This window comes from Zootoca vivipara, chromosome 13, assembly GCF_963506605.1.
Source record: "Zootoca vivipara chromosome 13, rZooViv1.1, whole genome shotgun sequence".
In the NCBI taxonomy this organism is placed as follows: Eukaryota; Metazoa; Chordata; class Lepidosauria; order Squamata; family Lacertidae; genus Zootoca; species Zootoca vivipara.
Genome location: NC_083288.1, coordinates 40205872 through 40229183, shown reverse-complemented (window position 1 = coordinate 40229183; position 23312 = coordinate 40205872). Strand labels below are relative to the sequence as shown.

The window sequence follows — 23312 nt, the reverse complement described above, 5'->3', positions numbered from 1 at the left end:
GCGAGTGTTCCCTTTTGGCCTTCCCGAGACCGCCATGACGGTTTTGTGTGTGTGTGTATGTATGCGTTGAGTGAGGTGTATGTATCAGTATGTGTGAGTGAGTGAATGTGAAAGGGAAGGAGGAAGAGGAGAGGATGAGAGAGGCTGGGGGAGGAGGAGGAGGCGGCTCCACCAGCACCGTGGGGCCTAGCTCTGTCCCTTCCGAGGAGCTGTGGGGGCGACTGAACCCCACTCCCCGACCTGCCCCTTTGGAGGGGGGTGGGTGGGTTTAAAGGCCCTCCCTTATGTGGGGGGAGGGACAGCTGGGCAGCGCAGAGCCCCCTTGAGGAAAAGGGTGGGGTGGGGGGGCACTAGGTTCCCACTTCCCCCTTGGATTGCAGGGCGTGGGGGCTGGCATTGGGGAGCGCCTAGAGGGCCCCACCCCGTTGCACGAGCAAGGGTTTTGCAAGGTTAACAACCCCCCTTCCATTGCTTCGGAGGGGGGCAGAAGGCTGAGAGATCGCCAAGGAAGGCACTGGGCCTTTCCCATCTGGGCTCTGTGTGTGAGAGTGAGGCCAGAGCTATGTCCCTGATTTAAAGGGAAAGGCTGATCAGCATCAGCATCATAAATATCATTTGGGGAAAGCTTTCACCTAGCCCCCCCCCCTGCTCTCCAAAGTGCATGGAGATGTTGTTAGAGTAACAAGCCAAGGGGCAAGTCCCCCTCCTCCTCCTCCTCCTCTTCCTCTTCCTCCTCCCCCTCTTCTTCTTCTCCCACCTCCAGTAAGTCCAAGGAGTGGGGAGTGGGCTTAGAGAGGGGAGTGGTCTGCCTACATTTGAAAAGGGGAGGGTGGGTGTTCTGGCAACTAAGGAAAATCTCAGTGGTGGGCAGAAGAGGAGGAGGAGTCAGGAGGAAGCAAGGAGGGTTGGAGGGGGGGGGTTACTGGAGGTTGCACCGCGCATAGGCAATGCCCAAGGCTCCATCCAAAATTAGGGGTGCAGGGGGTCCTTGAGTAGATGTGTGCTACAGCGGGAGCTTTCCTTGTTATTTTTTAGATGTTCGGGGGAAGGGAAGCCTCCTCACGCATCATCCCCTTGTTTTCTCCCAAGGGCAAGGAAGGAAACCGTGGAGGGTAGAATAGGAGAGAGGGGGTGAGAGGACTGGGGGAAACTGCTGCTATGAATCTGTAATCGCCTCTTTGGGGAGATCGACCCGCCCCTCCGACTCTTCTCCACCCCCCTATTTTTGTGGGGGGGACTGAGGGAGAGACGCACGCACACACAAATCCTTCAACAACTGGCTGGATCTCTTCTCTCTCTCCCCCCCCTCCACTGCCCACCATGACAACAAACCCAGTATTAGAATCGCCATCCGCCCCATGGCCACACAGCAGGTGAGTAGCCCATCTCTCCTTCTCTCCCTGCTCCCAAACCCTTCATGGATTTTAAGGGGGGGGGCTGCTCCCCACCTCCAATCTCCTCCCATCCTAAGGCACATTTGGCTGGTGCCTGTCTGGGATATGTGAGTGTTTGTGTAGATATATGTGTGTGTGGTGTGTGTAGCGATTGTAAGACGTACAGCATCTTTTCTCTTTCGGAGGCTGCTGATGGATGAGGAAGAATCTTTGGTGCCTGGATGCGCTTCCCAAAGGTAAGTCTCTCCGCCCCCCCCCCGCCCCAAATCTCTCTTGGCTTTGCGAAAGAATGCTTTTCAAGGAATAGATGTCCCTTTTTTCCAGAAGCCAACACTTTCTCCCTTCTCCCCCTCCCCATTCAAAATTAATTCGCTCTCCCTCTCCGACCTCCAACGTGATGCTTTGGAGGAGGACCCCCAGTCGCTTTGCAAAACAACCCCTTTCCCCCATTAGCTGTATATGCAGGGCAGGTCGTGTGAACGCACACAGCATGTGAAAACATCACAACAACTCATATGCAGTGAAGGAGGATTGGGGGGGGGAGTGCTGTTAAGCTACCAGGCGGGTTGCATGAATGTATCTGTTGAAGGTGGGATCTGCAGCTTCTAAGCCTCCCCCTCCCCCGGTCCCCCCTCAAATGCAAGGTACACTATTGTGCTTTCCTCAGTTTCCCCATTCCTCTCGGCATCTCCTTTGTTGTTTTTGTTTTCTTGGGCATTCTCCCTCTTTCCCACCCTTACGTGCTGTCACCTTGGGCTGGATTGTGTGGAGTGGGGAGGGGGGCGTCGGTATTTTATTTATTTATTTTGTGCCCAAAAGGAAAGCAGGCGTGAGAGCGAGCGGGTACCGGGGTGCATCCTTTTTTTTGGCCGGGTTGCTTTTTATAAAAAAAAACTGGAAAGAGGGGGTCCTATTCTGGGTGGGCAGCAGCATCTGACGGGCATCAGGGGGAAGCGGAGGAGAGGAGCGGAGTGGCTCCGGGGCGCGCGCGCGTGTCGTGTGCCTGTGTGTGTGGATGTGTGTGCGCGGGGGCAAGCGTGGAACCAAAGTTTCTCCTCTCCGATTTCCAGGGGAAGGAATTGCCGGCCGTAAAGCGCTCCTGCCTCTCTCTCTCTCTGTGTGTTTCTCATGTTTTAAGCCCTGGGGGAGGGAGGGGAGGGGAAGGGAAGCGGAGGAGAGGAGAGGAGGGGATGGGCCGTGTCTGCCGATTTCAGGGGGCCCTGGATCCGGGATGGCTCCGCTCTCCCGCCTCGAGGAGCTGCGGGATCCGGAGGGATCTGCCGGAGGAGGCTCGCCCCCGAGAGCTGCCTGGACTTAGAGGCTTTTAAAGGGGCGGCGAGAGCGGAGATGTGTCAAGCAGGTTGCAGATGGCGGAGAGGAGCCGAGGGGAGCCAGCAGCCGGCACCGTGCAGGGCCAGGCTGAGGTGTTCGGGATCCCTTGCCAGGACCGGGCCTGTCAGCTCTGAGGCCATGCTGGGGCGTGATGAGGTATCGCAGCCAAGTTCCCATACACACCACGGCCCTCTCCACTGCCTGCCTGCCTCCCACCTGATCCCACATGCTCTGGGAGGGCGAGGGGGCGGCTGACGGGTGGGTGGCCTTAGGAAGTCGGGGTGCTGCTTGTGGGCTGTGTTTGGTGACCATTTGCAAGGGGGGCACTGTGGGATGTGTGTGTGTGTGTGGGGGGGGGGAAGAGCACAGCAAGATCAAGTGGCTTATATTCAGGTTCACCGAGGCCTTCTGCCACCTAACCTGTTTCTCCCCCTTTACCAGCTCATCCCTAATAGCATCCCCCTGCCCTAATTTACAAAATATATATCTATCAAAAGATGAAGTGATGGTGTTTTGCAGTAAAGAACTTCAAAAGGTTATGGGCATGCCCGGGTCTGTCCCTCCCCCTCCAGTTTGGGGAACTGAAGTGTTCTGCTGTATAAACCGTAAGTTCATTGCAGGCAGAGGCCATTCAGTGTGATGCCTCCACTTTCTCTTCTCTAATTCCTCCTTGAATCTTTTGGTTTGATGCTTTATTAGGCCTTGCTCCCTAACTGGGACAGACTCTGTCCCCGAAAAACGTGTTAACTCCCCTTGATTGTATTTGTCCCATGTTTCCTTTGCTTCTTTCCCCCACTCCCCGTGTGAGAATTTAGGGCAAAATTGGACGTTACCCGCAAAACAGCACTTGCCCAGAAAACACCAATTCTGCTTCTGCTTCCCTCCTCCCTCCTCTATGTAATGCCTGGAAGAACTTGCCTCTGCTCTAACAACTCAGTGGCTCTGTCACATCATTCACTGCCAATGGAGGGATGTGCTGACGTCATGGCGCAAGGGAAGTTCTACTGGACATCATGTGGAAAGAGCAGAGAAGTATATCTGAACCAGCCGTGGGTTTGTGTTTTTAAAAAAACTTTTCTCTTTTCTCAGAGGCTTTGGGATCTAAGTAGTGATGTTGGAGGAGACAATGGGGGCTCTGAGTTTGGTCTTTCAGCTGCAAGCACCTCAGGGCAGGGACCTGCCCTTTTTTTTTGTTGCATTACTGTGCCATGTACCTGTTGATGGTGTTATATTAACAATTGTCATCTGCGACAGTTGCTAATGATGCAAATGTAGCATTTTCCTTTTGGGCTTTCCCTTTCTGCTTCTGGTATGCTTCTGTTCTCTGAGTTTCCAACCTCCTCTAGCCAACACCCTCCTCCTTTGCCATCTTTCCCCTGTTCCATCTCTCCCTGCTTCAAGAAAAGCCCTGTGAAAATGGTTGCTCTTAGATTAAGCATGTACAGTAGTTTTATTTCAATGGGACTACTAATGTTTTGGGAAGTGCTACCTATAGAAAAGCTTTCTACAGCCTTGCTTTCATCTTGTGTTTATTACTGTGTGATTTTCCTCCTTCTCTGTATCCCAACCTCCCCCCCCCCAAAAAAAAACACTCCACTTCTAATCCATATTAACAGGCAGCTCCTTGTACATTACAGTTGTTCTTCCCTTTGTTTTATGAAGGTGGAACTCAAATATCCCATGCCCTTACTACTGGTAATTGCTGTTTGAATGTTTATCATTTTTGTATCAATTCCACATCTGAGCCGCCAGCTTGGCAAGCAGGCCTCCAGACAGTACTGGGAAATTTCTTTTGAGATATCATGTTGGTTCCCAAGAATTTGACTTGCTCCCCCACCCGCAATCAGTGACTCATTGGTGTTTCCTTCTTTTCTCTTTTTTCTAAACCAGATACTGGCTTCTAGAAGCATGAAAAATATTTTTCATGCCCTGCCTGCAGTATTTCCTTGTGAAGGTTCACCTTTCAGGATAGCGACATGAAATCTGCAAATGCCTCATTCTAAACCAGAGGTGGGCAACCTGTGGCCTTCCAGGGATGATGGGAGTTGTAGTCCAGCAACATCTGGAGGGCCACAGGGTCCCCCTTTCCTGTCGTAAACCGCATTAAAGCAGTGCAACCTTGGCAGCCACACGTTAAGAAGTAACACAGAGAATCACTCAGTGGTGTTGTGGGTTAAATCACAGAGCCCAGGGCTTGCCAATCAGAAGGTCGGCGGTTCAAATTCCCGTGACGGGGTGAGCTCCTGTTGCTTGGTCCCTGCTCCTGCCCACCTAGCAGTTCGAAAGCACATCAAAGTGCAAGTAGTTAAATAGGTACCGCTCCGGTGGGAAGGTAAACGACGTTTCCGTGTGCTGCTCTGGTTTGCCAGAAGCGGCATTGTCATGCCGGTCACATGACCTGGAAGCTGTACGCCGGCTCCCTTGGCCAATAACACGAGATGAGTGCCACAACCCTAGAGTCGGCCACGACTGGACCTAATGGTCAGGGGTCCCTTTACCTTTACCTTTACCCATAGCTAGGGTGCTTCTGCTGTCCTTCCCATTTGCTGATCTCCCTGTCTCTTTAGGAGGGGGAACTCACCTGTTTTCTTGCAGCCCCTTCTATGAAACAGTAGATGGGGAAGAACCTGCATCCCAACACCATGGGCACCTGTAATTAAAGCAGCTATAAATCGCAGTGTCTTTTATAACTTTGGTGTGAGCAGGTAGAAGAGTGAGAGCAGTGAAGTCCATCCCTTGATCTAACCTAAAAGGTCCCCATTAAGCTGCCGCATTATTAGAATCCAGCTTCTTTTTATTCCGCTACAGCTTTGTCATTAATATTGGGCTTGTAACCTGCGCAGGGTTCTCTGTCTCTTCCTTGCGAGGTGGGTCAGTGTTGCTCTTATTGTAGAGAGAGAGGGACCCGTGGTTGAGCCAAAGTGATGCGCCAAAGGATATATGATGAATCTTTGATAGAGGTAGGATCTGAGTCCATCTTTCTTGCCATTGCAGTAGCTCGAACAGCAAGGCATTTCCTTGGATGCCCCTTACACCTCTGCTGACAGCTGGGGACAACTACATTTTTTCAAACATTTCAGAAGAGTTACTCTCTTTAAAAACGCACCCTCCAACGGCTATAAAAAAAATTTAATTGGGCGCTTTCTCTTCAATAACACACAAAAACCCACTGCAAAGGTTCTTTGATTTGTTCTTCTTTATTGGCTATTGCTGTATAATTGCACCCAGAGCCATGCGTATTCTGTGATTGTATTGGGCATGTGCAAAAGTTGACGTTTAGACAGTGCAATCAGCATCAGGACCATGTTTCTAAGTTTGAAAGGTTGCAGCTCAGTGGGGAGGAGGGAGCTGTGCTGGATTTTCAGTGATGGGATGGAGGGGTAGAGAGAGAATCTTAGGGAAATATTTGCTGTCTATCATGATCATAAACAGAATAAATAATGCGGTGAGGGGGGGGAGAACTGCTCAATTTTGCGTCATTTACTCAGGTTGCCATGCACCTCCGTTTTTATTGGGGATGAAAATGGAAGCTTTGGTGCTAAACCTTTTTGTTTTGGACCACAAATGTGCTCAAGGTTGCTTCTGGCAATTGTTGCCCTCCCTGCTTGATATTTCCCCCTCCCCAACATTGTTGTGGGTTTCTGATATTTTGACTCCCAACCCATTTTTGTGTGATAACTGTTACAGGGGAGGGAAGTTGGTTTGCATTGAGAACTCTCCGGAGGCTGAGGCAAACCAGAAGACTCTGTTGGATGGGGACCCCTTTTATCACTTGAATTTACTGCCCCTATATCCTGCCTTTCTCCCATGATAGACCTTAAGACAGCTTATAAAAAGGTGTTGCTGCACAGCCTGCTTAGTGTTAGCAAGGTTGCTGCTTCATGTGCCTGAAGATCATGTCTTGGAACAAGTAACCCAGAGAAGGAAATAAATAAACTAGAGCCCTAGCTTTCTTTCTGTATTTGTTCATATAGATCAGGGTGCAAAGACACAGAAACAGAAAGATAAAGAGGATTCAAAAGTGGCTCCTCTGTGGGATTGGGAGCTTTGTTTCTGTTTCTGAACTTTGCTGTGCGGTTATATTCGGCAAAGGCTGATTTGCTCTGCATTCTTGGTGCTGATACTGCAATATCGCTTGGTTCCTTACCCTGCTGTGCGATGTTTCTGAGAGAGCTGTAGGGTGTTATGTCTGTGTGTCTGTGTAGTTTGTTCAACAGCAGAGCATTTTTGAAAACTTAGTTTTTGCGGCAGTTGTGGCCTGCAGACACATATACCTTTTTTACCCTTCTTCAGTAAAGTGGCTTGCTCCTCAGGGGTGTGAAGTGCTCCCCCCCCTCCCAGTTCTTTTTTCGGACAAAATCTAAAGCCATGGCCCATATACACAGGCTTCCTGTTTATAACAAGAAGCATGTCAAGAGCTCTGTGTCGCGTGTCCGGAGCATTTCCCTGATCTTGGAGAAGGATGAAAATCCTGTGTGTGTATGTGTGTGTGTGTGTGTGCGCGCACACACACACACATACACACACACACAAACAAACAGAGCGATAGCACAGAACGGGCTGCTGTAGGTGAAGTTGAGCAATGCCGTTTGTGGCAAAATGAGAGCTGCAAAATGAGGCTCTTGATTGCTCACACCAAAGAACCAGGCCTGACTGGAAAGTTCTGCAAGGTGTCCGGGTTCGTCACGTGACCTGTCCTAGCCTAGACGGCGATGGGATGCACTGCTTTGCGGTTCCACCCTCTGTGGGGCGCTAAGGTTCTTCACAGGGTCAGAGTTGTGGGCCCACTGCAGACCCCAAGTTCCCTGAATCTGCCAAACTGCAGGTGCATATTGACGCTGGACCCCTCATGTTCTTCACCCTTCCCAAAGCTGGGTAGTGGGTTGCCCCAATTTCACTTTGAATGGGTGCAATATTTCTTGACCTGAACTCTTCATTCCATGACCCCTTGATGATAGGGATGTCTGCTCTCTGCATCTGCCCTGTTGCACAGGGCTGATCAGCAGTGTCTGCACCCTCCTTTTCATCTGAGCCACATCTTTGCTTGCCCCTTACATGACATCAGATGTAGGGCAGGTGGCCTTGGCGTGTCCATCATGACCTTGCAGGCCACATTGGAAATCTTGGCAGTCTTAGCTAGGCCTGTGGGCAAAGGGTCTCCACCGCTCCAGTTTCATCTTCCAGCGCATTGCATGTTTAATGGTTTCTTCCCCGTGACGATTATGCCAGGATCTCGGTTCACTTGTTTTTGCGTTTCAGTTTCCCTCCCTCCTCTTCACCTCGGCGGCTGCCATTTTCCTTGCCTGCCTGCCCGCCTTGGGAAGCCGTGGCTCGCTCATCGGTTGCGCACCTCTCTCTTTCTTTCTCTCTCCTTGCAGCCCAGAGAGTAGCTGAAGCGGGACGTAGCCAATGTCGTCCAGCAAAGGGGCGGGGGCTGGAGCTCGCCGGCGGCGGACGCGGTGCCGGAAGTGCAAAGCTTGCCTGCGGTCGGAGTGTGGGGAGTGCCACTTCTGCAAGGACATGAAGAAGTTCGGGGGGCCTGGGCGCATGAAGCAGTCGTGCCTCCAGCGGCAGTGCACGGCGGTGAGTGGGGAAGTGGCAGGGAGGGTGGTTTGCAGGGTGGGTTTCTGTCCAGGGTTTGGGGTTGCTGGTCCCCTGACTCCACCACAGCAAACAGAGGGGCAGTTTGGCGCAGATTGATACGGGAGGCACAAAAAACCCAAACCAAATTGATTTTATTAAAGTTATCACGGAAAAACTAATAAGCCCAATGGCAAAGTGGTAACGCACTGGATATCCAATAGGGGCATTCAAAGTGTGTGTGACTAATTGCTCCAAAATGAACTGGGCTGTCATGCCATATGAGAGTCTGGAGTCACCTCTGTTAGCATATAGGCGAGGACACTAAAGTTCAGTAAAGGTATCCTCTTACTTAGATCAGTGATGGCCAAACTTGGCCCTCCAGCTGTTTTGGGACTACAACTCCCATCATCCCTAGCTAACAGGATTAGTGGTCAGGGATGATGGGAATTGTAGTCCCAAAACAGCTGGAGGGCCAAGTTTGGCCATCACTGATCTTAGATGTTTCCTCAGCAACGTCACTTTTGTTGTGTCAATTTCTCTAAAAGAGCCAAAGACCATACCTTTGATCATCAACCATCCAACGTGGAATATGAACTGTGTTTCCAATTATGTGCATTTTCTAACTTTGCCCATGAAAGAAACATGACAAGTGATTTCTGGGTTAATTGCTTGAGATGTGCTGTGACTTTAAATGTGGCATAAGTTTCTGGTCCTTAGGATTGTGGAGGTAAATGCCGTCAAGCCTGCATTGCGGGAGTCTTCAGAAACTCTCACGTGCTTCTAGTTCTCTCAAGGGTTGAGGCAGGTCATTAAAAATGCCGGCCGGATCTCTTTTCAAAGTCCTCATTCTTGCCGCATGTTCCTGTCTCTTCTGGCTTTGCGTGTGACTCTTGGATACATCAGACGTGTAGAAAAAGGTGTGGGGTACAGTTCTAACCAGGATTTGATAATTCAGGACGCAGGTGGAGGGCTTTGCATGGAGGAATTCTCCATGTTTACAAATATATCTGCATCTGTGCAAAACCACACTGCTCCCTACATATAGAAAGGTAGTATGTTAGGAAGGGAGAGATTTGAAAAGCATGTCCTGCCAGACATGCTGACTTATTACTTTCTGCAGGCAGGATTTGCATTATTATTATTATTATTATTATTATTATTATTATTATTATTATTATTATTATTTCTACATGGGAGGACTTTCACATATTCAGTTTGCTCTCTGACGTGTCAGCACTGTCCCTCGAGCTATTTTGCTGCATGTTGGAACCTGCTGAGCGTTGCATGTAAAACCAGATCACATCATGTGAGCAAGTGAGGAACTTTGCAAAGGAACTCTCTGCATCTAAACAGCTGCCATGTCAGGCAGAACTGCTGCAGGTTCTTCTTGCAAGCTGGCTTTTGCTTGCAGGGATGGAATATGTTTGTTTGTATATGTGAGCATTCAAAGATGCCTCCGTCTCCCAATCCTGGAATTGTGCAGCCCTGTACCTGAGTTTATCACATGATTTGGGTTTCTTTTCTTTTTTTCCCACATGTTTTAGATCTGCTTTCTATAGGCTGCAGGAGACTTGTTTGATTTGAAGCAAAAGTAATCTTTGATTGGTTTAGATGCTGCAAGCCGTAGTTATTCTAGGAGCCTCCCACCTGATCATTTCCCCCCAGTCTCATAGAAGGTCCCATAGCAATTGCTGAGTGCTAAGTGTTATGTCAGTGATTGCCCCTCTTATGAAAGCTCAGGAACCGAGCGCTGTGTGTATGTGTGTGTGTGTGTGGGGGGGTGTTCCTTGTGAAAGAATTACAGAATCATAGAATTGCCGAGTTGGAAGGGACCGCGAGGGAGCCTTCATGGCAAAGCAGGAGCCTTTTACCCAACGTGGGGCTTGAATCTGCAACCCTGAGATTAAGAGCCTCATGCTCTACGAACTGAGCTACCCCAATTCGCATAGAACACGTTTTAACCAATACTTTTGATGCAAAGTTTAGAACCGGCCGTTGCATTCAGTGGTGGAAAAATTGCAGTGCATTCCCACGAGCAGTGGTGCAATGGATTGGGAAATTGTCAAAGATATGCTTCTTCAGGCATCTCATTTAGCTGCACGGGAGAGCGGCTGCACGCATCTAATGTACTGTCGATTTCTTGACTTTTCCGCAGTTCCTCGTTGTAACCTGTTTCTGCGGGGTGGGAAGGAGCCTCACATGAGTGACCCCCCATCCCTGCCCCCTACCCTCCACCCCTGCCCCTCACTTCCCACCCCTCTCTCGTTGCAGCCAGTTCTACCTCACACGGCCGTGTGCCTGGTGTGTGGGGAGGCCGGGAAAGAGGACACAGTGGAGGGCGAAGAGGAGAAGTTCAACCTGTCGCTCATGGAGTGCACCATTTGCAACGAGATTGTGCATCCGGGCTGCTTGAAGGTGAGGTGGAGGGAGAGAGAGAGAGAGAGAGAGAGAGAGAGAGAGAGAACGCTCTTGCAAACAACAATAACAACCCCACTCTTTGGGCCTAATAGATGTTGTCACCCACTTTTCTCTTTTGCAGATGGGAAAGGCCGAAGGGGTCATCAACAACGAGATTCCAAACTGTTGGGAATGCCCCAAGTGCAAGAGAGAAGGCAAATCGACGAAAGTACGTCTATGGGGCTGCTGGGCAGTGCAGTGTGCGCTTGGGGGGCCATCCGTGCCCAGCCAGGCCAGTCTTGCTTGGGGAGGCTGTGTGTGTATGTGCTGGGGAGGGTGGGCATAACGGGGTCAGGTTTGTGTGTGTATCCTTTCAGTCTGATTTTGCCATTTGGGCTCCTTGCCCTAATTAGCTGCTTCCGCATCCAGGTTAGGCTCCCAGCTTCTGTGCTTTCCCTTCCCTCGCCCCCTCCCAACCAGGGGCGGATGGTTGTGGGGCCCTGGGTGCAGGGAATACTCAGTATTTCCTGTTGTCGTGTGGAAATAAACTCTTCTCGAGGCCTGCTGGCCCACCATCCTCAAAGAGAGCGGAGCTGCTTGTTGCCTTGGTAGAGTCATGCTTCCAGACCTCATGAATGCAGTGTTGGAGGGTGCTTCTGGGGGCAGGAGAGACAAAGGGGGTGCTGAACCACTGGGCCCTCAGATTTCTCCCCAGTGAATTATCACCTGTATGCAACCGGATCTCTCCTCCCCAACCAGGGCCTTGTGTATCTAGATAGTATTTATAAAATGGCATTCCACTTTTTAACCCGTAAAAGGGTCCTAACAGCTTGTTGGAAGTTTAAAGTGGAGAGATCCACGCAAATCTCCTGAGGTGGAAGTTACGTACAGCAGAGGCCCTGTCCCAATTCGGAGCAAGTTTTATTTTTTCAGCTTCCAAATTCCAAAAATGAGAGGTGCTAAAAAGTTGCAACATGACTTGGGAATTCAAAAGTTCTTCTGGTTTAATTACCGTATTTACTCAAATGTAATGGGTAAATTTTTTGGCCAAATGACGTCGTGAAAATTAGGGTGTGCATTAGATTTGGTGGCACATTTACATTCACCAGCAAATACTTTTTTGGTTTCAAGGTTTGAAAATGGAGGTGCGCATTAGATTCGATGGTGCGTTAGATTTGCATAAATATGGTAATATTTATTTTACTTACCAAGCAAAACTAAATTGTGTGTAAAAGACATAGAAATCATTAAAATGTATTATATATTAATGTATTATATATTAGCATTGTATATCAGTACTATTGTTATTGTTTATTATTATTATTTAGCATTAGCTGACATGTTCAGAAGTTCAAATTGAAATTATTTGATTCTCCGAAAGCAACTTTTGTGCTTCTTCACCAAACATAGACTTGCCAAGCTAAATGTTATTCCGTCACAAAAATTTGAATTCCTCACTCATAGAAACGTATTGAGACCCCTCACTGAAGAAATTCGGGGGAAAAAAAGTTTTGCCCCCTAAAATGACACTCCCTACGTGTCCCAGCCAACTGTGTACCTCCAGGAGGCAAAGGAATGTTGTGGTTGATGTTCTGCTGATGATAAATATAAAAGGGCACATGTCCCATTTTGGAAACTGCCCATCAACATTTTGAAAAGACAGTCGTGCTTGCAGGGGAGATTCTGTGTGTGACAACGGTGATGTCTCCCCTGCCTGCCTTCCATCAGTTCTTTCCTGCACGAAAAGATTACAAGAAATCAGGGTGGATTTGATTTAAATCACAATTTAAATCACTAGTCAGTAAGACTTGATTTAAATCATTTTCTTACATGAAGACTCATTCTTGCTGGTATAATCTTAATATTTACAACCAGATGAAGGTTTCATTTTTGGAATAATAAATTTTCAGAGTACTTTTTACAGTTATATGAAAAAATTGCTGATTTGGTTTTATTACTAGAAACACGTATACAGATAATTATGAAGTTATTGTGAGGTTTAATAAGTTAACTTTATACAGTATTTGGACAGTTTTCTGCTGTACTTTATTGGAAGGAGAAAAATAATCATTTCCTTAATAATAATTTAAACAATTTATTTAACTAAAGCAATAACATAGCATATGTTTGTTAACTGATACGATTAAACAATTAAAAAAAACTTAGGCTGAGTTTTAGCACACATGAAAAACTTAAAACAAATGACTATAATGTAATTTAAATAGAAAAGTATCTTTAGAAAGATTCTTCCTCCAAAAGAATTTTATTTAAAAAATCTGATTTAAAAAAAAAATCTGATTTTTAAATTTTTTAATAAAAAAAAGATTGATTTTTATCCACCCTGCAAGAAATGCAAGAACCTTGTTCTTCCCGCCTTCCTTTTTTATCCTCCTTTGGAGACCTTGAGCAAAACCAGTGTCTGGCTCTTTGTCTGCTGTCTGAAAAACATGTTTACGTTCGTTCACGCTCAAGGTCAACGTGCCGTGTTTAAAATGAAACTCCCCACGTGTGTGGAGCCGCCTGCAAGTGGCCGGATCCTGCTGCTGTCGGGTCTGTGCCCAATGCAAGGGACCCGTATCCTGCTGCTCTTGAGAGTCCTCTCGCTTTTGCCGAAGCCCATCCCACTATCCCCCTGTTCTCTTCGTGCAGCAGGAAGCGGCTGGCAGGCCGCTTGCTCTCTTCCTCCTCCTCCTCCCCTCCCTCCATCTTGCAAGTAGGTGAATTGCGGCTCCCCACTAACTGCCCCTGCCCTTCTCCCCTCCTTGTCCCCGCAGGACTCGGGTGACGGCACAGGGAAGCGGCGTTCCGACAACGGCGAGGACGGCGTCCGGTGGAAGCTGACGGACGAGCCTGCTCAGAACAAGAAGAAGTTAGCACCGGCGCCGCCTTTGCCCCCGCCGCCCACGGAGGAAAGCCCGGTTCAGGCCGGGGCCCACAAGCGGAAGAAGGAGAAGGAGCTGCCACCCCCAGACACAGGGCCCAAGAAAAAGGTCAGAGGCTGCTGGCTCTGTCTGAAGGAAGTTGCGTGCCTGGCCAGGGACCCAGGGCCCTCCCCTGCCTCTCCTGGGGTCTCCAATGTGGTTCTGGGCACCACAGTGCCCCCTTGAGACCCACCTTCAGTGCCAGCCAAGCCCCTCTTATCTTTCTGCCCTCTTTTCTTTTTTTACAATGGCTTTCAGGATCCTTTCCCCCCTTTTGGCGGGGGATGGTTTGATTTCAAATCAAGGTGATTTAAATTGGCAAGGTGTCAAAGGGTGATCTAAATCATGGAGCCGGTTCCTCCGATTTCCAAATGTGTCTCTGAGCCCACTAAATGTGAAGGACCCCTAGCCTCCTAGGATCACCCCACTAGAAGACTCCAGCTGGATCATACCAATGGTCCATTTTGGCTAAGCATCCCGTTTCCTCGCAGTGGCAGACAGCTGCTTCCAGGAAGGCCGTGAGCAATGTGCGAAGGCAATAACCCTTTTCCCGTTTTGTCTCTGAGCAGCTGAGATTCTGTGCCATACTGCCTCCGAGGGGGAAGGTTCTTTCTGACACCCCTTTTTTCTCTTGACCCAATGGGGTGAGGACTAGAGGAGGGACAAACGGCTGTTCCTAGAGATCTGAACTGGTGGCTTGCAGAGGCTTTTTGAAATTAGGCCTGAGATTGTGTAACATGAGGTTGAGCTCTGTTATTCCTTCCTACTGAGAGTGAGATTCAGGAGTTCCAATTCCCTCCCGGCATATTAGAGTGGGAATAGGGCATCTGTTTCAGCCCCAGAGCCAGATCAAGAACTGGCCTGTCCTCAGCACGCTGTTTGGGGCAGGTGTATAGGGCTGCCCACCTATCAGTCACGGCATCAGGTGGCAGCTTCTCAGACCCGATGATTGGTGCTGACAGTCAGCCCTGCTTTGTCCATTTGCAAGTGTGGTTTACATTGGACCCCCCAAATAGGCATGTTTACTCCTCCTTCCCGAGTTGTTGGTCAAGCTTACGGTTTTGGCCTCTGCTGACCACACTAAGAGGGATGGGCAGAGGGGAGAGCTAGCTCCTTCCTCCAGAACATCCCATCACACCTTTTTTCTTTGTTTCTTTACACCCAGTAACTTGCTACACCTCCTTCCCTCTCAGAGATGGGACAGCCCTCCCAGCTTGTCCTCATTCCCAAAGACCATCCTTTGCCCTCAAAATCCTTACTGGGTCTTCTGAAGTAGAGACACTGCAGCCCAGAATTCCAACAGTCTTCTCTTCTCTCTTGCAGTTAAAAGGCACGCGGGAAAAGCATTTGAAGAAGGTGAGTGCTTGTGAGTTTTCTCGCCCAGCTTGATTTCATGGAGCAAGGCCAGGATAAGATAACGGGGGGATAGCAGGGGGACCAGGACACGGAGGCTGTGCGGAGAGAAGTGGAAAGGGAGTGACCTCCTTGCCAGCACGTGAGTGCACTTTGTATTTCTCTAGCACATTTGAGCAAGACGTGCGCCTGCTCTGTTCACCAGCATAGCTTTTGCACGACATTCGGTCGCAGAACCTCCATTCCATCCTCCTTCTCCACACAGGATCAGCCCAGGAAGCTGCCTCATGCCAGCTCAGACCATTGGTCTGCCCTAGTTCAGTCTTAATCTGCACTAACTGGCAGCGGCGCTTTCTAGGATTCCAGGCAGGGAGTATCTCCCAGTCTTACCTGCAGGTGGTGGGAGGATTGAAGTTGGGACTTTCTGCATGCTAAGCAGATGCCCGATTGCTCAGCTTTGGTCTCATCCGCTACCTGGTCTCAAAAACACCCCCAGCGAAGAAGAGTCCACCCCCCCACCTCCTGGGGCAGTTGTCTTTCTACTGTCAAATAGCTTGTGCTGTTAAGGAAGTTTCTGCTAACGTTTAGCCACAATCAGCTTCCCTGACGTTTCCTCCTGCTCCATCCTCTAGAGCAGGCACCCCCAAACTGCGGCCCTCCAGATGTTTTGGCCTACAACTCCCATGATCCCTAGCTAACAGGACCAATGGTCAGGGATGATGGGAATTGTAGTCCAAAACATCTGGAGGGCCGAAGTTTGGGGATGCCTGCTCTAGAGTGTCAGAGGCTGAGCCTGCTCCATTTTCACTGGGCAGAACCCTGAGCCATCTCCCAGCTCCCAATCATGTCCCTATAAACCCAGGGGGCTGCTGTGTCAGATTCCAAACGGAGGTTCACACAATTCAGTGCACGTTTTTCTCAAGTCACTTGCATGTCCTAAGACGCCTCTCTCTCTCTAGCTCACTTGAACTTTTGTGTGTCTCTCTTTCTCTCTTCTCTGCCCGCACCTCTCCTTTCCAGGCCACTGAGCAGCAGCCTGATGGGAACAAGTTGCAATCCATGCAGACCTGGAGCCGCATGGGCAGCGGGGACTTTGAGGTGAAGGGCACCATCTCCCACCCCTCCATCCACTTGAATCAGATCACCGCCAGCGACTTAGAGGTGAGAGGCGGAGCTTAGCTGGGGCGCCTGTGAGTGGCTGGCAGCCTTCAGGCACGTAGGAAGAACGTTGCCCAATCAGACGTAGGGGAGGCCTTTTGGGAAGCCCGAAAAACACAGATGTGAAGACAGTGGGTTTCTGCAGCTCCTGGTACTGAGAGAGGCATCCTTCCTCGGGAAGCAGGAGCAGTTCGTATGGTGAAAAGAGAAGAACAAGTCCTTGGTTCTGGCTGAGGCAGTAGATAGGAGGGAGCCGGGCAGCATCTCTAGCCACAAAGGGAAGCAGCCGTCTCCCGTTTCAAGGCTGAATTGTACTTGTTTATTTTATCCCACCTTTTCCCATGGAAACAGACGGCAGCAATACGTGGCCCGTCCCCCTTTTTGATCTCCACAACAGCCCTTTGACATAGATTAGGCTGAGAGATGACACCCTTCCCAAGGTCATCCAGTGAGCTTCAGGGCTGAGCAGGGACCCTTTTCTTCCCCCCCCCCCCAATACAAAATATGTTCTCGCTGAGCTACAATCCCACAAAGGGGGAGAAAAAACCCCGCCTTCAGGAAAGGTGGACTGGGATTCTCTGCTAAGCACATTCTCCATTTATTCATTGTCCTCATTGGTCTCTCATCCAGGCACTGGCCGGAGCAGGACATGCTGAGCTTCCCAGGGGCTTTCACAGTGTAGTCTGATACTGTCGCTAAGCAGCCACTGCCCCCCCCATTTTTTTTGCCGGTCTAGCTGGCTTCATGTGTGCCCCAAGTGGCGTGCGGCAGTGGCTGCCAACTTGGGAGGCTTTAAAAGGGGTTTAGCCGAATGGATGGAGGATAAGGCTCCAGAATCGGAGGCAGTACACCTTTGAATACCAGTCACTGGGGATCAGGAATGAGAGAGTTGCTGCTGTCGCACTCAGGCCCTGCTCATGGAGTCGTCTGGTTGGTCAATGTGAGAACAGAACGCTGTGGTGTGATTGATCTGATCCAGAAGGACTGCGCTTGTGTTCCCTTTGGCCACTAGGTGGGGCTGCAGTCATATGACAGGGAATATTATCCCACCTGACCATTTGGGGAGGGGGGTATCCTGCCTAAGGACAGCTCCCCAGGCTGACGCCGGCACCCTCCTAGCAGGATGTCAAATACACACAAGCAAAGGGCACTGAGATACAGCTGTGAATACAGGCGTTTTCAGTTTTCACAAACACAACATGGTTTCTTGATCCTTTACCACTATTTGATTTATAGCCTGTCCATCTCAAAGCCACAAGGCAGGTAACGTCATATTGAAAACACTAAAATGCTCCTTAAAAAAATTACTGAACCTTAACATCTCTGGCTACTCGTTTTTCCAAACTTGCCCGCTTTGTCCAGAAGATGCCCCGATTTGGGCTTTGGTGAGTCTCCAGGCAATTTTGTTGATTTTTTTTTTAAAAAAAACACGTTTCTGTCTTGTCTGCCAACAACAAGGTTCCCCAAAGTGCCCTGCAAGCAACTGTCTGAAACAGTTTTGTTACAGAAACATTCCAAAGCAGGGCATGGCAGAAAAGCAGCGTCCAGTCAAAAACTGCTAAATGCTTGGTCAGAGATGCTGCTACGGCAGCAAAGTAGATTCTTTTTCCCAACCCCCATGGTTAGATTTGTGGAGAAAGTGGTATCAGCCTCCTGTCTGAAGGGGGGTGCAGCTGGATCTGGAGTTTTGTCTAGAGACCTTAAATAGTCACCCAACTTTGTGGCTGCATTCCCCATCATCTAATCTGGACATTACAAAGGCAGCTGGATCACGTAGAGGCCAGACTTAAAGGGCTTGCTCTCCGTTGATCTTGGGAGACGTTGGGGGTTGGTGGAATGCTCTATTCAGTCCACTTGCATCCTGCCTTGTCTTCTGTTGTGGAATTCCAAGCAGACTGTACGTGGGAGCCCTGAGCCCAGGCTATGTCTCTTGAGTGTTGAGAGTTGCATTTCATATATGTCTAGGGTAGCAGGATGCTGGGATCTTCTCTCCTGGTAAGAATCCGTTGTTTTGAAACGAATGTGTCAACCCTACCATTGGTAAGCACCAAGTCTGGATTGACCATAAAGCAAAATAAGCACATGCTTAGGGCATTAAGAAGGTGGTGGGGTGGGGGCACCACAGATATTTTCCATTGCTGGATTTACCATGGGCCAGCAACTCCACTTTTCAGTTTACAAATTCTGAGACAAAATCTATCTACGTTAATTAAAGCACAAGATTCAGCTGTAAGATAGTAATTAAATTGTTTTTTTTTCATGGAATAAAGTGGAAGTGTACAAAAAACAACAACAGATATTTATCATCTTACTGTAGGTTTTATTTCATTTCAAACAATAACAATTTATTATACAGTTCTATTCTGAATTAGATATATATGGGGGTAACAAAATCTTTTTAAGTGCTTAGGGCAGGGGTAGGCAACCTAAGGCCTGCGGGCCGGATGCGGCCCAACTGCCTTCTCAATCCAGCCCGTGGACGGTCCGGGAATCAGCATGCTTTTACCTGAGTAGAATGTGTGCTTTTATTTAAAATGCATCTCTGGGTGATTTGTGGGGCCTGCCTGGCGTTTTTACACGAGTAGAATGTGTGCTTTTATTTAAAATGCATCTCTGGGTTATTTGTGGGGCATAGGAATTCGTTCATTATTTCCCCCAAAATATAGTCTGGCCCACCACATGCTCTGAGAGACGGTGGACCGGCCCACGACTGAAAAAGGTTGCTGACCCCTGGCTTAGGGCCTCTAAAGGTCTTTATCCGGTCCTGGTAAACACCCTCTGGAAGGGAGATCCTAGAATTGTAGAATTGGAAAGGACCATGAGGGTGATTTAGTCCAACTCCCCGCAATGCAGGAATCTTTTGCCCAACATGGGGCTTGAACCCCCAATCCTGAGATTCAGAGTTTCATACCAACTGAGCTATCCCAGCTTCTTTTTCAAGACAACATGTGATGAAAAGGTCCAGGCAGGGTGGGATCATGGTGCCCTCCAGAGAGTGGATTCCCAAGACACACCCGCCCCCAGCCAGCATTACCAATTGTCAGGGATGATGGGAGTTGTAGTCCTGCAACACCTGGGAGTTGTAGTCCTGCAAACAGGGAGGGCATCCAGATGAAAGCCAAACTGAGCTAGCAACCCAGGGCACGAACTCTCTTGACTACCGGTCTTTCCTTTCCCGCCAGAAGCCGAAGGGTCCTCCGGGCCCCCTGGAGCCCTCCACGCAGTCGGACAAGTCCCACCAGAGGGAAAAGTTGGAGCGCTTCAAGCAGATGTGCCAGATGTTGGAGCGGGTGAAGAACAGCAGCAGCTCGAGCTCCAGTTCGGACTCTGACTCTGACACGGACTCTCGGGGCTCAGACGGCTCCAGCGGGGGGGTGTCAAGCCGAGCCGCCTCCCCAGCCACCCGCTCCCAGCGCCTGGCCGCCCTGGGCTTCAGCGCCAGTGAGGACGATGAGGAAGAGGAGGAGGAGGAAGAGGAGGAGGCGGCGTCGGAGGGCGGGCGGCGCAACGGCAGCTCGGAGACGGCGCGCAACGGCAAGCAGCCAAAAGCTCGGGGGAACTCTCAGGAGAAAGAGAACAATCACCGCCCGACCAGCCGGGGCAGCGAGCGGGCCAAGCAGCAGGCGGGCGGGCGCAAGGCGGGCCGGCCCGCCGGGCAGACGGGCCTGCGCATGGTGGCGCGGACTCAGTTCCTCAACTGGCCCCTAGTGCCCTCGCCGCCCAAGCCTCTGCTGCAGCTGGAGCGGCACGTAGTGCGTCCGCCCCCCGACAGCCCCGAGCCCGACTCCCTGCCCTTGGACAGCGGATCCGACCATATCATGCAGCGGGACGTTTGGTTGGCCGTCTTCCAATACCTCAGCTATCGGGAGCTGTGCGTCTGCATGAGGGTGTGCCGGACGTGGAGCCGTTGGTGAGTGCCAGGGTGGCCGGGGGCTTGCCCGGAGGAGCAGCGCGGGGAGCGCCGGAGAGGTCACGGGAGCGGGGGGGGGCAGGTTTTGGGTTGCGCTCGTACAGCTGCTTCCTGCTGGGTTCCCCAAGCCTCCCAGAGCCATATTGTTTGGCAGACCCAGGGTGGGGGACTGGGCCTATTCAGCAGCTGCGTAACCTGCGAATGGAGGTGACAGGGAGAGACGGGAGTGCGAATGCCACAAGCGCTGGTGGTGACACCTATGATCTCAGCTGGGCGATAATCTGGTTTTCAACATCGTGATGCAGCGAAACATCACGCTATGCTGATATATCACGATGTCTGAAATCAGGATGTAGAGGTATGGGCTGACTTCACGGTTTTTCCTGCATTGTGATTTTTGCCGGCGCCTGCTCTTGTGATTCTTGTGAGTTGAGCCAGCAGAGATAACCGGGGGTGCAGAAATCGAGAGACTCGTTGGCTGGCTTCACGGTCTCCGCCGAATTGTGTTTTTTGCATAGCACACATACACACATAATGTGCTTTGTGATATATTGCCAGTTCAAAAGTTATGAAACGGATATCACGATGTAGACTTCAAAACCGGTTTTGTCCGATGTATCAATATATCGCCCAGCCCTAATGGGGACTGCTGTGTCTGGAGGGAAGACTGGTCTGCCTCAGGGACCCTTGTAATGTTCTGATGAAGATTTTGTGCTTGAGCTCACGCGAGGGATTTCTCTTGGCAAGAGCTGCCCAAGTCAGGAGTGGTAGGCTTATTTCTCCTCGCACTGAACTGTGCATGGCACGGGATTGAATGGTGACCACGCACATGGGGTAACACCAAGGGGGGCTCTCAGGGAGACGTCCCTTGCTTGAAATCCTGGACAGCTGCTGCCAGTCAGTGTTGCCAGTACTGAGCTAGATAAGCACAGTAGTCCGACTTTATGGCAGGCAGGTTCCCAGGTGCAGAGGCCAGTCTCTTCACATGTGTGCTCCTTGTTTCCTGGGTTACGCTCACGGTTTTTATTTATTTGCTCAGTATCCTAAGGAGCTCTAATATCCAAGGAGCTCAGGGTGGCTGGTATCATTTCTCTTCCTCCCTCTACTGTCACCCTCACGAGAGCGACCAAGGCCAAGGTCAGATATGACCCAGGATCTCTCTGGTCTCAAGGAATGCTGGGAAGTCCTCTCCCCCTAGATAGGCAGAGCGTCCTTGCTGGGCATGGTGCTTTTGAGCAGTTCCCACCAGCCTGGGCATGCTTTATAAAAGCAAGGCAAGCAGCAAAAGATGAGCTTGATCTTTGCAAATTTCAACTGTGGGAAGGGAGAGGCCAAGGTCAACGAGGCAGAAATCAGAACAAACGCAGTAATACGCACTTGAGGTTTCTCTGTACGTGATAATGAAGGCTTCGGGGGTTTAAGAAATTGCCTTATCCTCCTGATTTCAACCCCTCTTCATCTTCAAAAGGCTTCTACGCATATCTATGCCAATAATATTATTATTATCATCATCCATTTTTTGCAAAGCCAGTAGTAAGAAACAGGAGTCAGGGGTGGGGAAGGCAGAACAGTCTTGCACAGGAGGGGTTCAAAACTCAAACGCCAAGGACACTTGCCACTTTCCTCCCTGTGCTTGCCATCTTCACCTGATTTGGTGTCATTTGCCAGCAGCGGCTTGCCATGTGGATTGGTGGCAGGGAGGTGTTTTCTTCGTGCCATTACAGAAAATTCCCACCGTCTTGCATGTTGTCCTGCTGTGCGCAGGCAAATGGAGCGGCTCCTTCTACGTGGCAGACCTCTTCTGTCTGAACATGGGGTCTTTAGCTATGTAGCAGTCAGAACCTAAAAGTGGGCTTAAAAAGCCCCAAACACTTCCTTTTTAAAACAACAACAACAACAACTTCCACCTTCCTAGTTTCACTTTCCGATGGATAGGAAACACCTGCCCATGCCCAGCCCATGCGAAACCTATCAGGGCTATGGGGGTGGAGGAAAAGGGGTGGGGTGGGAGCATTCAGGTGTATAAAAGAGCATTGCCTTAGCGCAGAATGTGATGCTCCCTTTTGACTTCTCAAGAGTCGTGTTGGCATAACTTGCGGTTGCAGCTTGTCCTTGGCACACAGAGGGTCCAGCTGTTGAACTCCAAGCATCTCTAGTTAAAAGGATCTCTAGCAACCAGGTTTGGGAATCATGCCTTTAGGAGACTTTGGGTTTAAGACAGAAAGAAAGAAATATTAGCAAAGATATCCAAGGATTTTACACCACAGAGGGGAAGTTTGTATTGGGGAGGTCTTCTGGAAAGCTAGTCTGCCATTTCTGATGGTTCTCATTGAGGAGCCCCGCCTCTCCTGGCAACTTCTGGGTCGAGCTGCAACCTTTGATCAGTTCAGGGTCGATTGATTACAGACCAATAAAGGCACTTCCATTTAACTGAGCAACACAGAATTTTTTAAAGTTGTTTTTTCCTAATGCAGTTATGAAAGCAACAAGTGGCAGATGCAATATTCACTCTCTAGGCAGGAGGCAGGAGGCTCTTTTTGCATAGTGTTTCTTGTGAAAGATGTGCTCACCATCAAGGACCAATGGAAGGATGCCTTTCCTCCTGCAGAACTGGGTTTTTCCCCCTTCGCGTCATTGCAGGCAGATGTAGGCAATTGACTTGATATGGCTGGTCAGTTAAAAACTCATTGGATTGACTTAAGTTTTTTTTAATTGTGCGGCTATCCTGCTTCTGAGGCACAGTTTGGAAGCAAATGAATGAAAGCTTTAGCTCAGGAATGAAGACCCTGTGGACCTTCCACATATCTTGTGAATGAGCCCCCCCCCCCCTCTTAATAGCCTGCAGTGGGGTTTTTTGCTAGCCAGCTAAGAGGCTGGTCTTCTGTGTTTCCATGCTGGATGCAGAAGAGGAAAACCCTTTTCTTCACAGACAATGCACAAAGGCAGGATAGTAGCTTTAAATATCACCCTCTACCAAACAGGATGGCAGAGCTGAGAGACAGAGGCTTCTCTTCCTCCGCAGAAGACAGAAACCCAAACGTCCTTAGGAAGGAAGGGAAAGATTTGCCCCTTCACCTCCACCAGCCCACTGAATTTTTGGTCGCCTGTGACTACTAGCCAAGTTACCATTAGTGTTCGTCTGAATGTCAAATTACTGGGAATCCCAATTGGGAAGAGTTGCTGCGGCACTCGGGTCCTGCCTTCCGCCTTCCTGTAGGCACCTGGTTGGGTACTGTGACTCCTCCTGCATTAAGTACAATCCTG

At 49.8% G+C, this 23312-nt stretch overlaps 1 protein-coding gene across 4 annotated transcripts in view; it reads left to right on the top strand.

The window, feature by feature from the left end:
• The window catches only part of FBXL19 (F-box and leucine rich repeat protein 19), a 35347-nt gene continuing 12035 nt past the window's right edge, over positions 1-23312 (top strand). Inside the window, exons 1-9 of one of the 4 annotated variants that reach the window (XM_060281777.1) lie at positions 1-1373; positions 1580-1630; positions 8105-8309; positions 10581-10724; positions 10849-10935; positions 13481-13696; positions 14951-14983; positions 16001-16141; positions 19321-20048. In XM_060281777.1, the coding sequence (XP_060137760.1) occupies positions 8136-8309; positions 10581-10724; positions 10849-10935; positions 13481-13696; positions 14951-14983; positions 16001-16141; positions 19321-20048 (1523 nt within the window). In that variant the 5' untranslated portion in view covers positions 1-1373; positions 1580-1630; positions 8105-8135. Of the gene's footprint in view, positions 1631-2568; positions 2883-8104; positions 8310-10580; positions 10725-10848; positions 10936-13480; positions 13697-14950; positions 14984-16000; positions 16142-19320; positions 20049-23312 lie in introns of those variants that run through there. The other 3 variants (XM_060281779.1, XM_060281776.1, XM_060281778.1) reach the window with 3 other exon arrangements.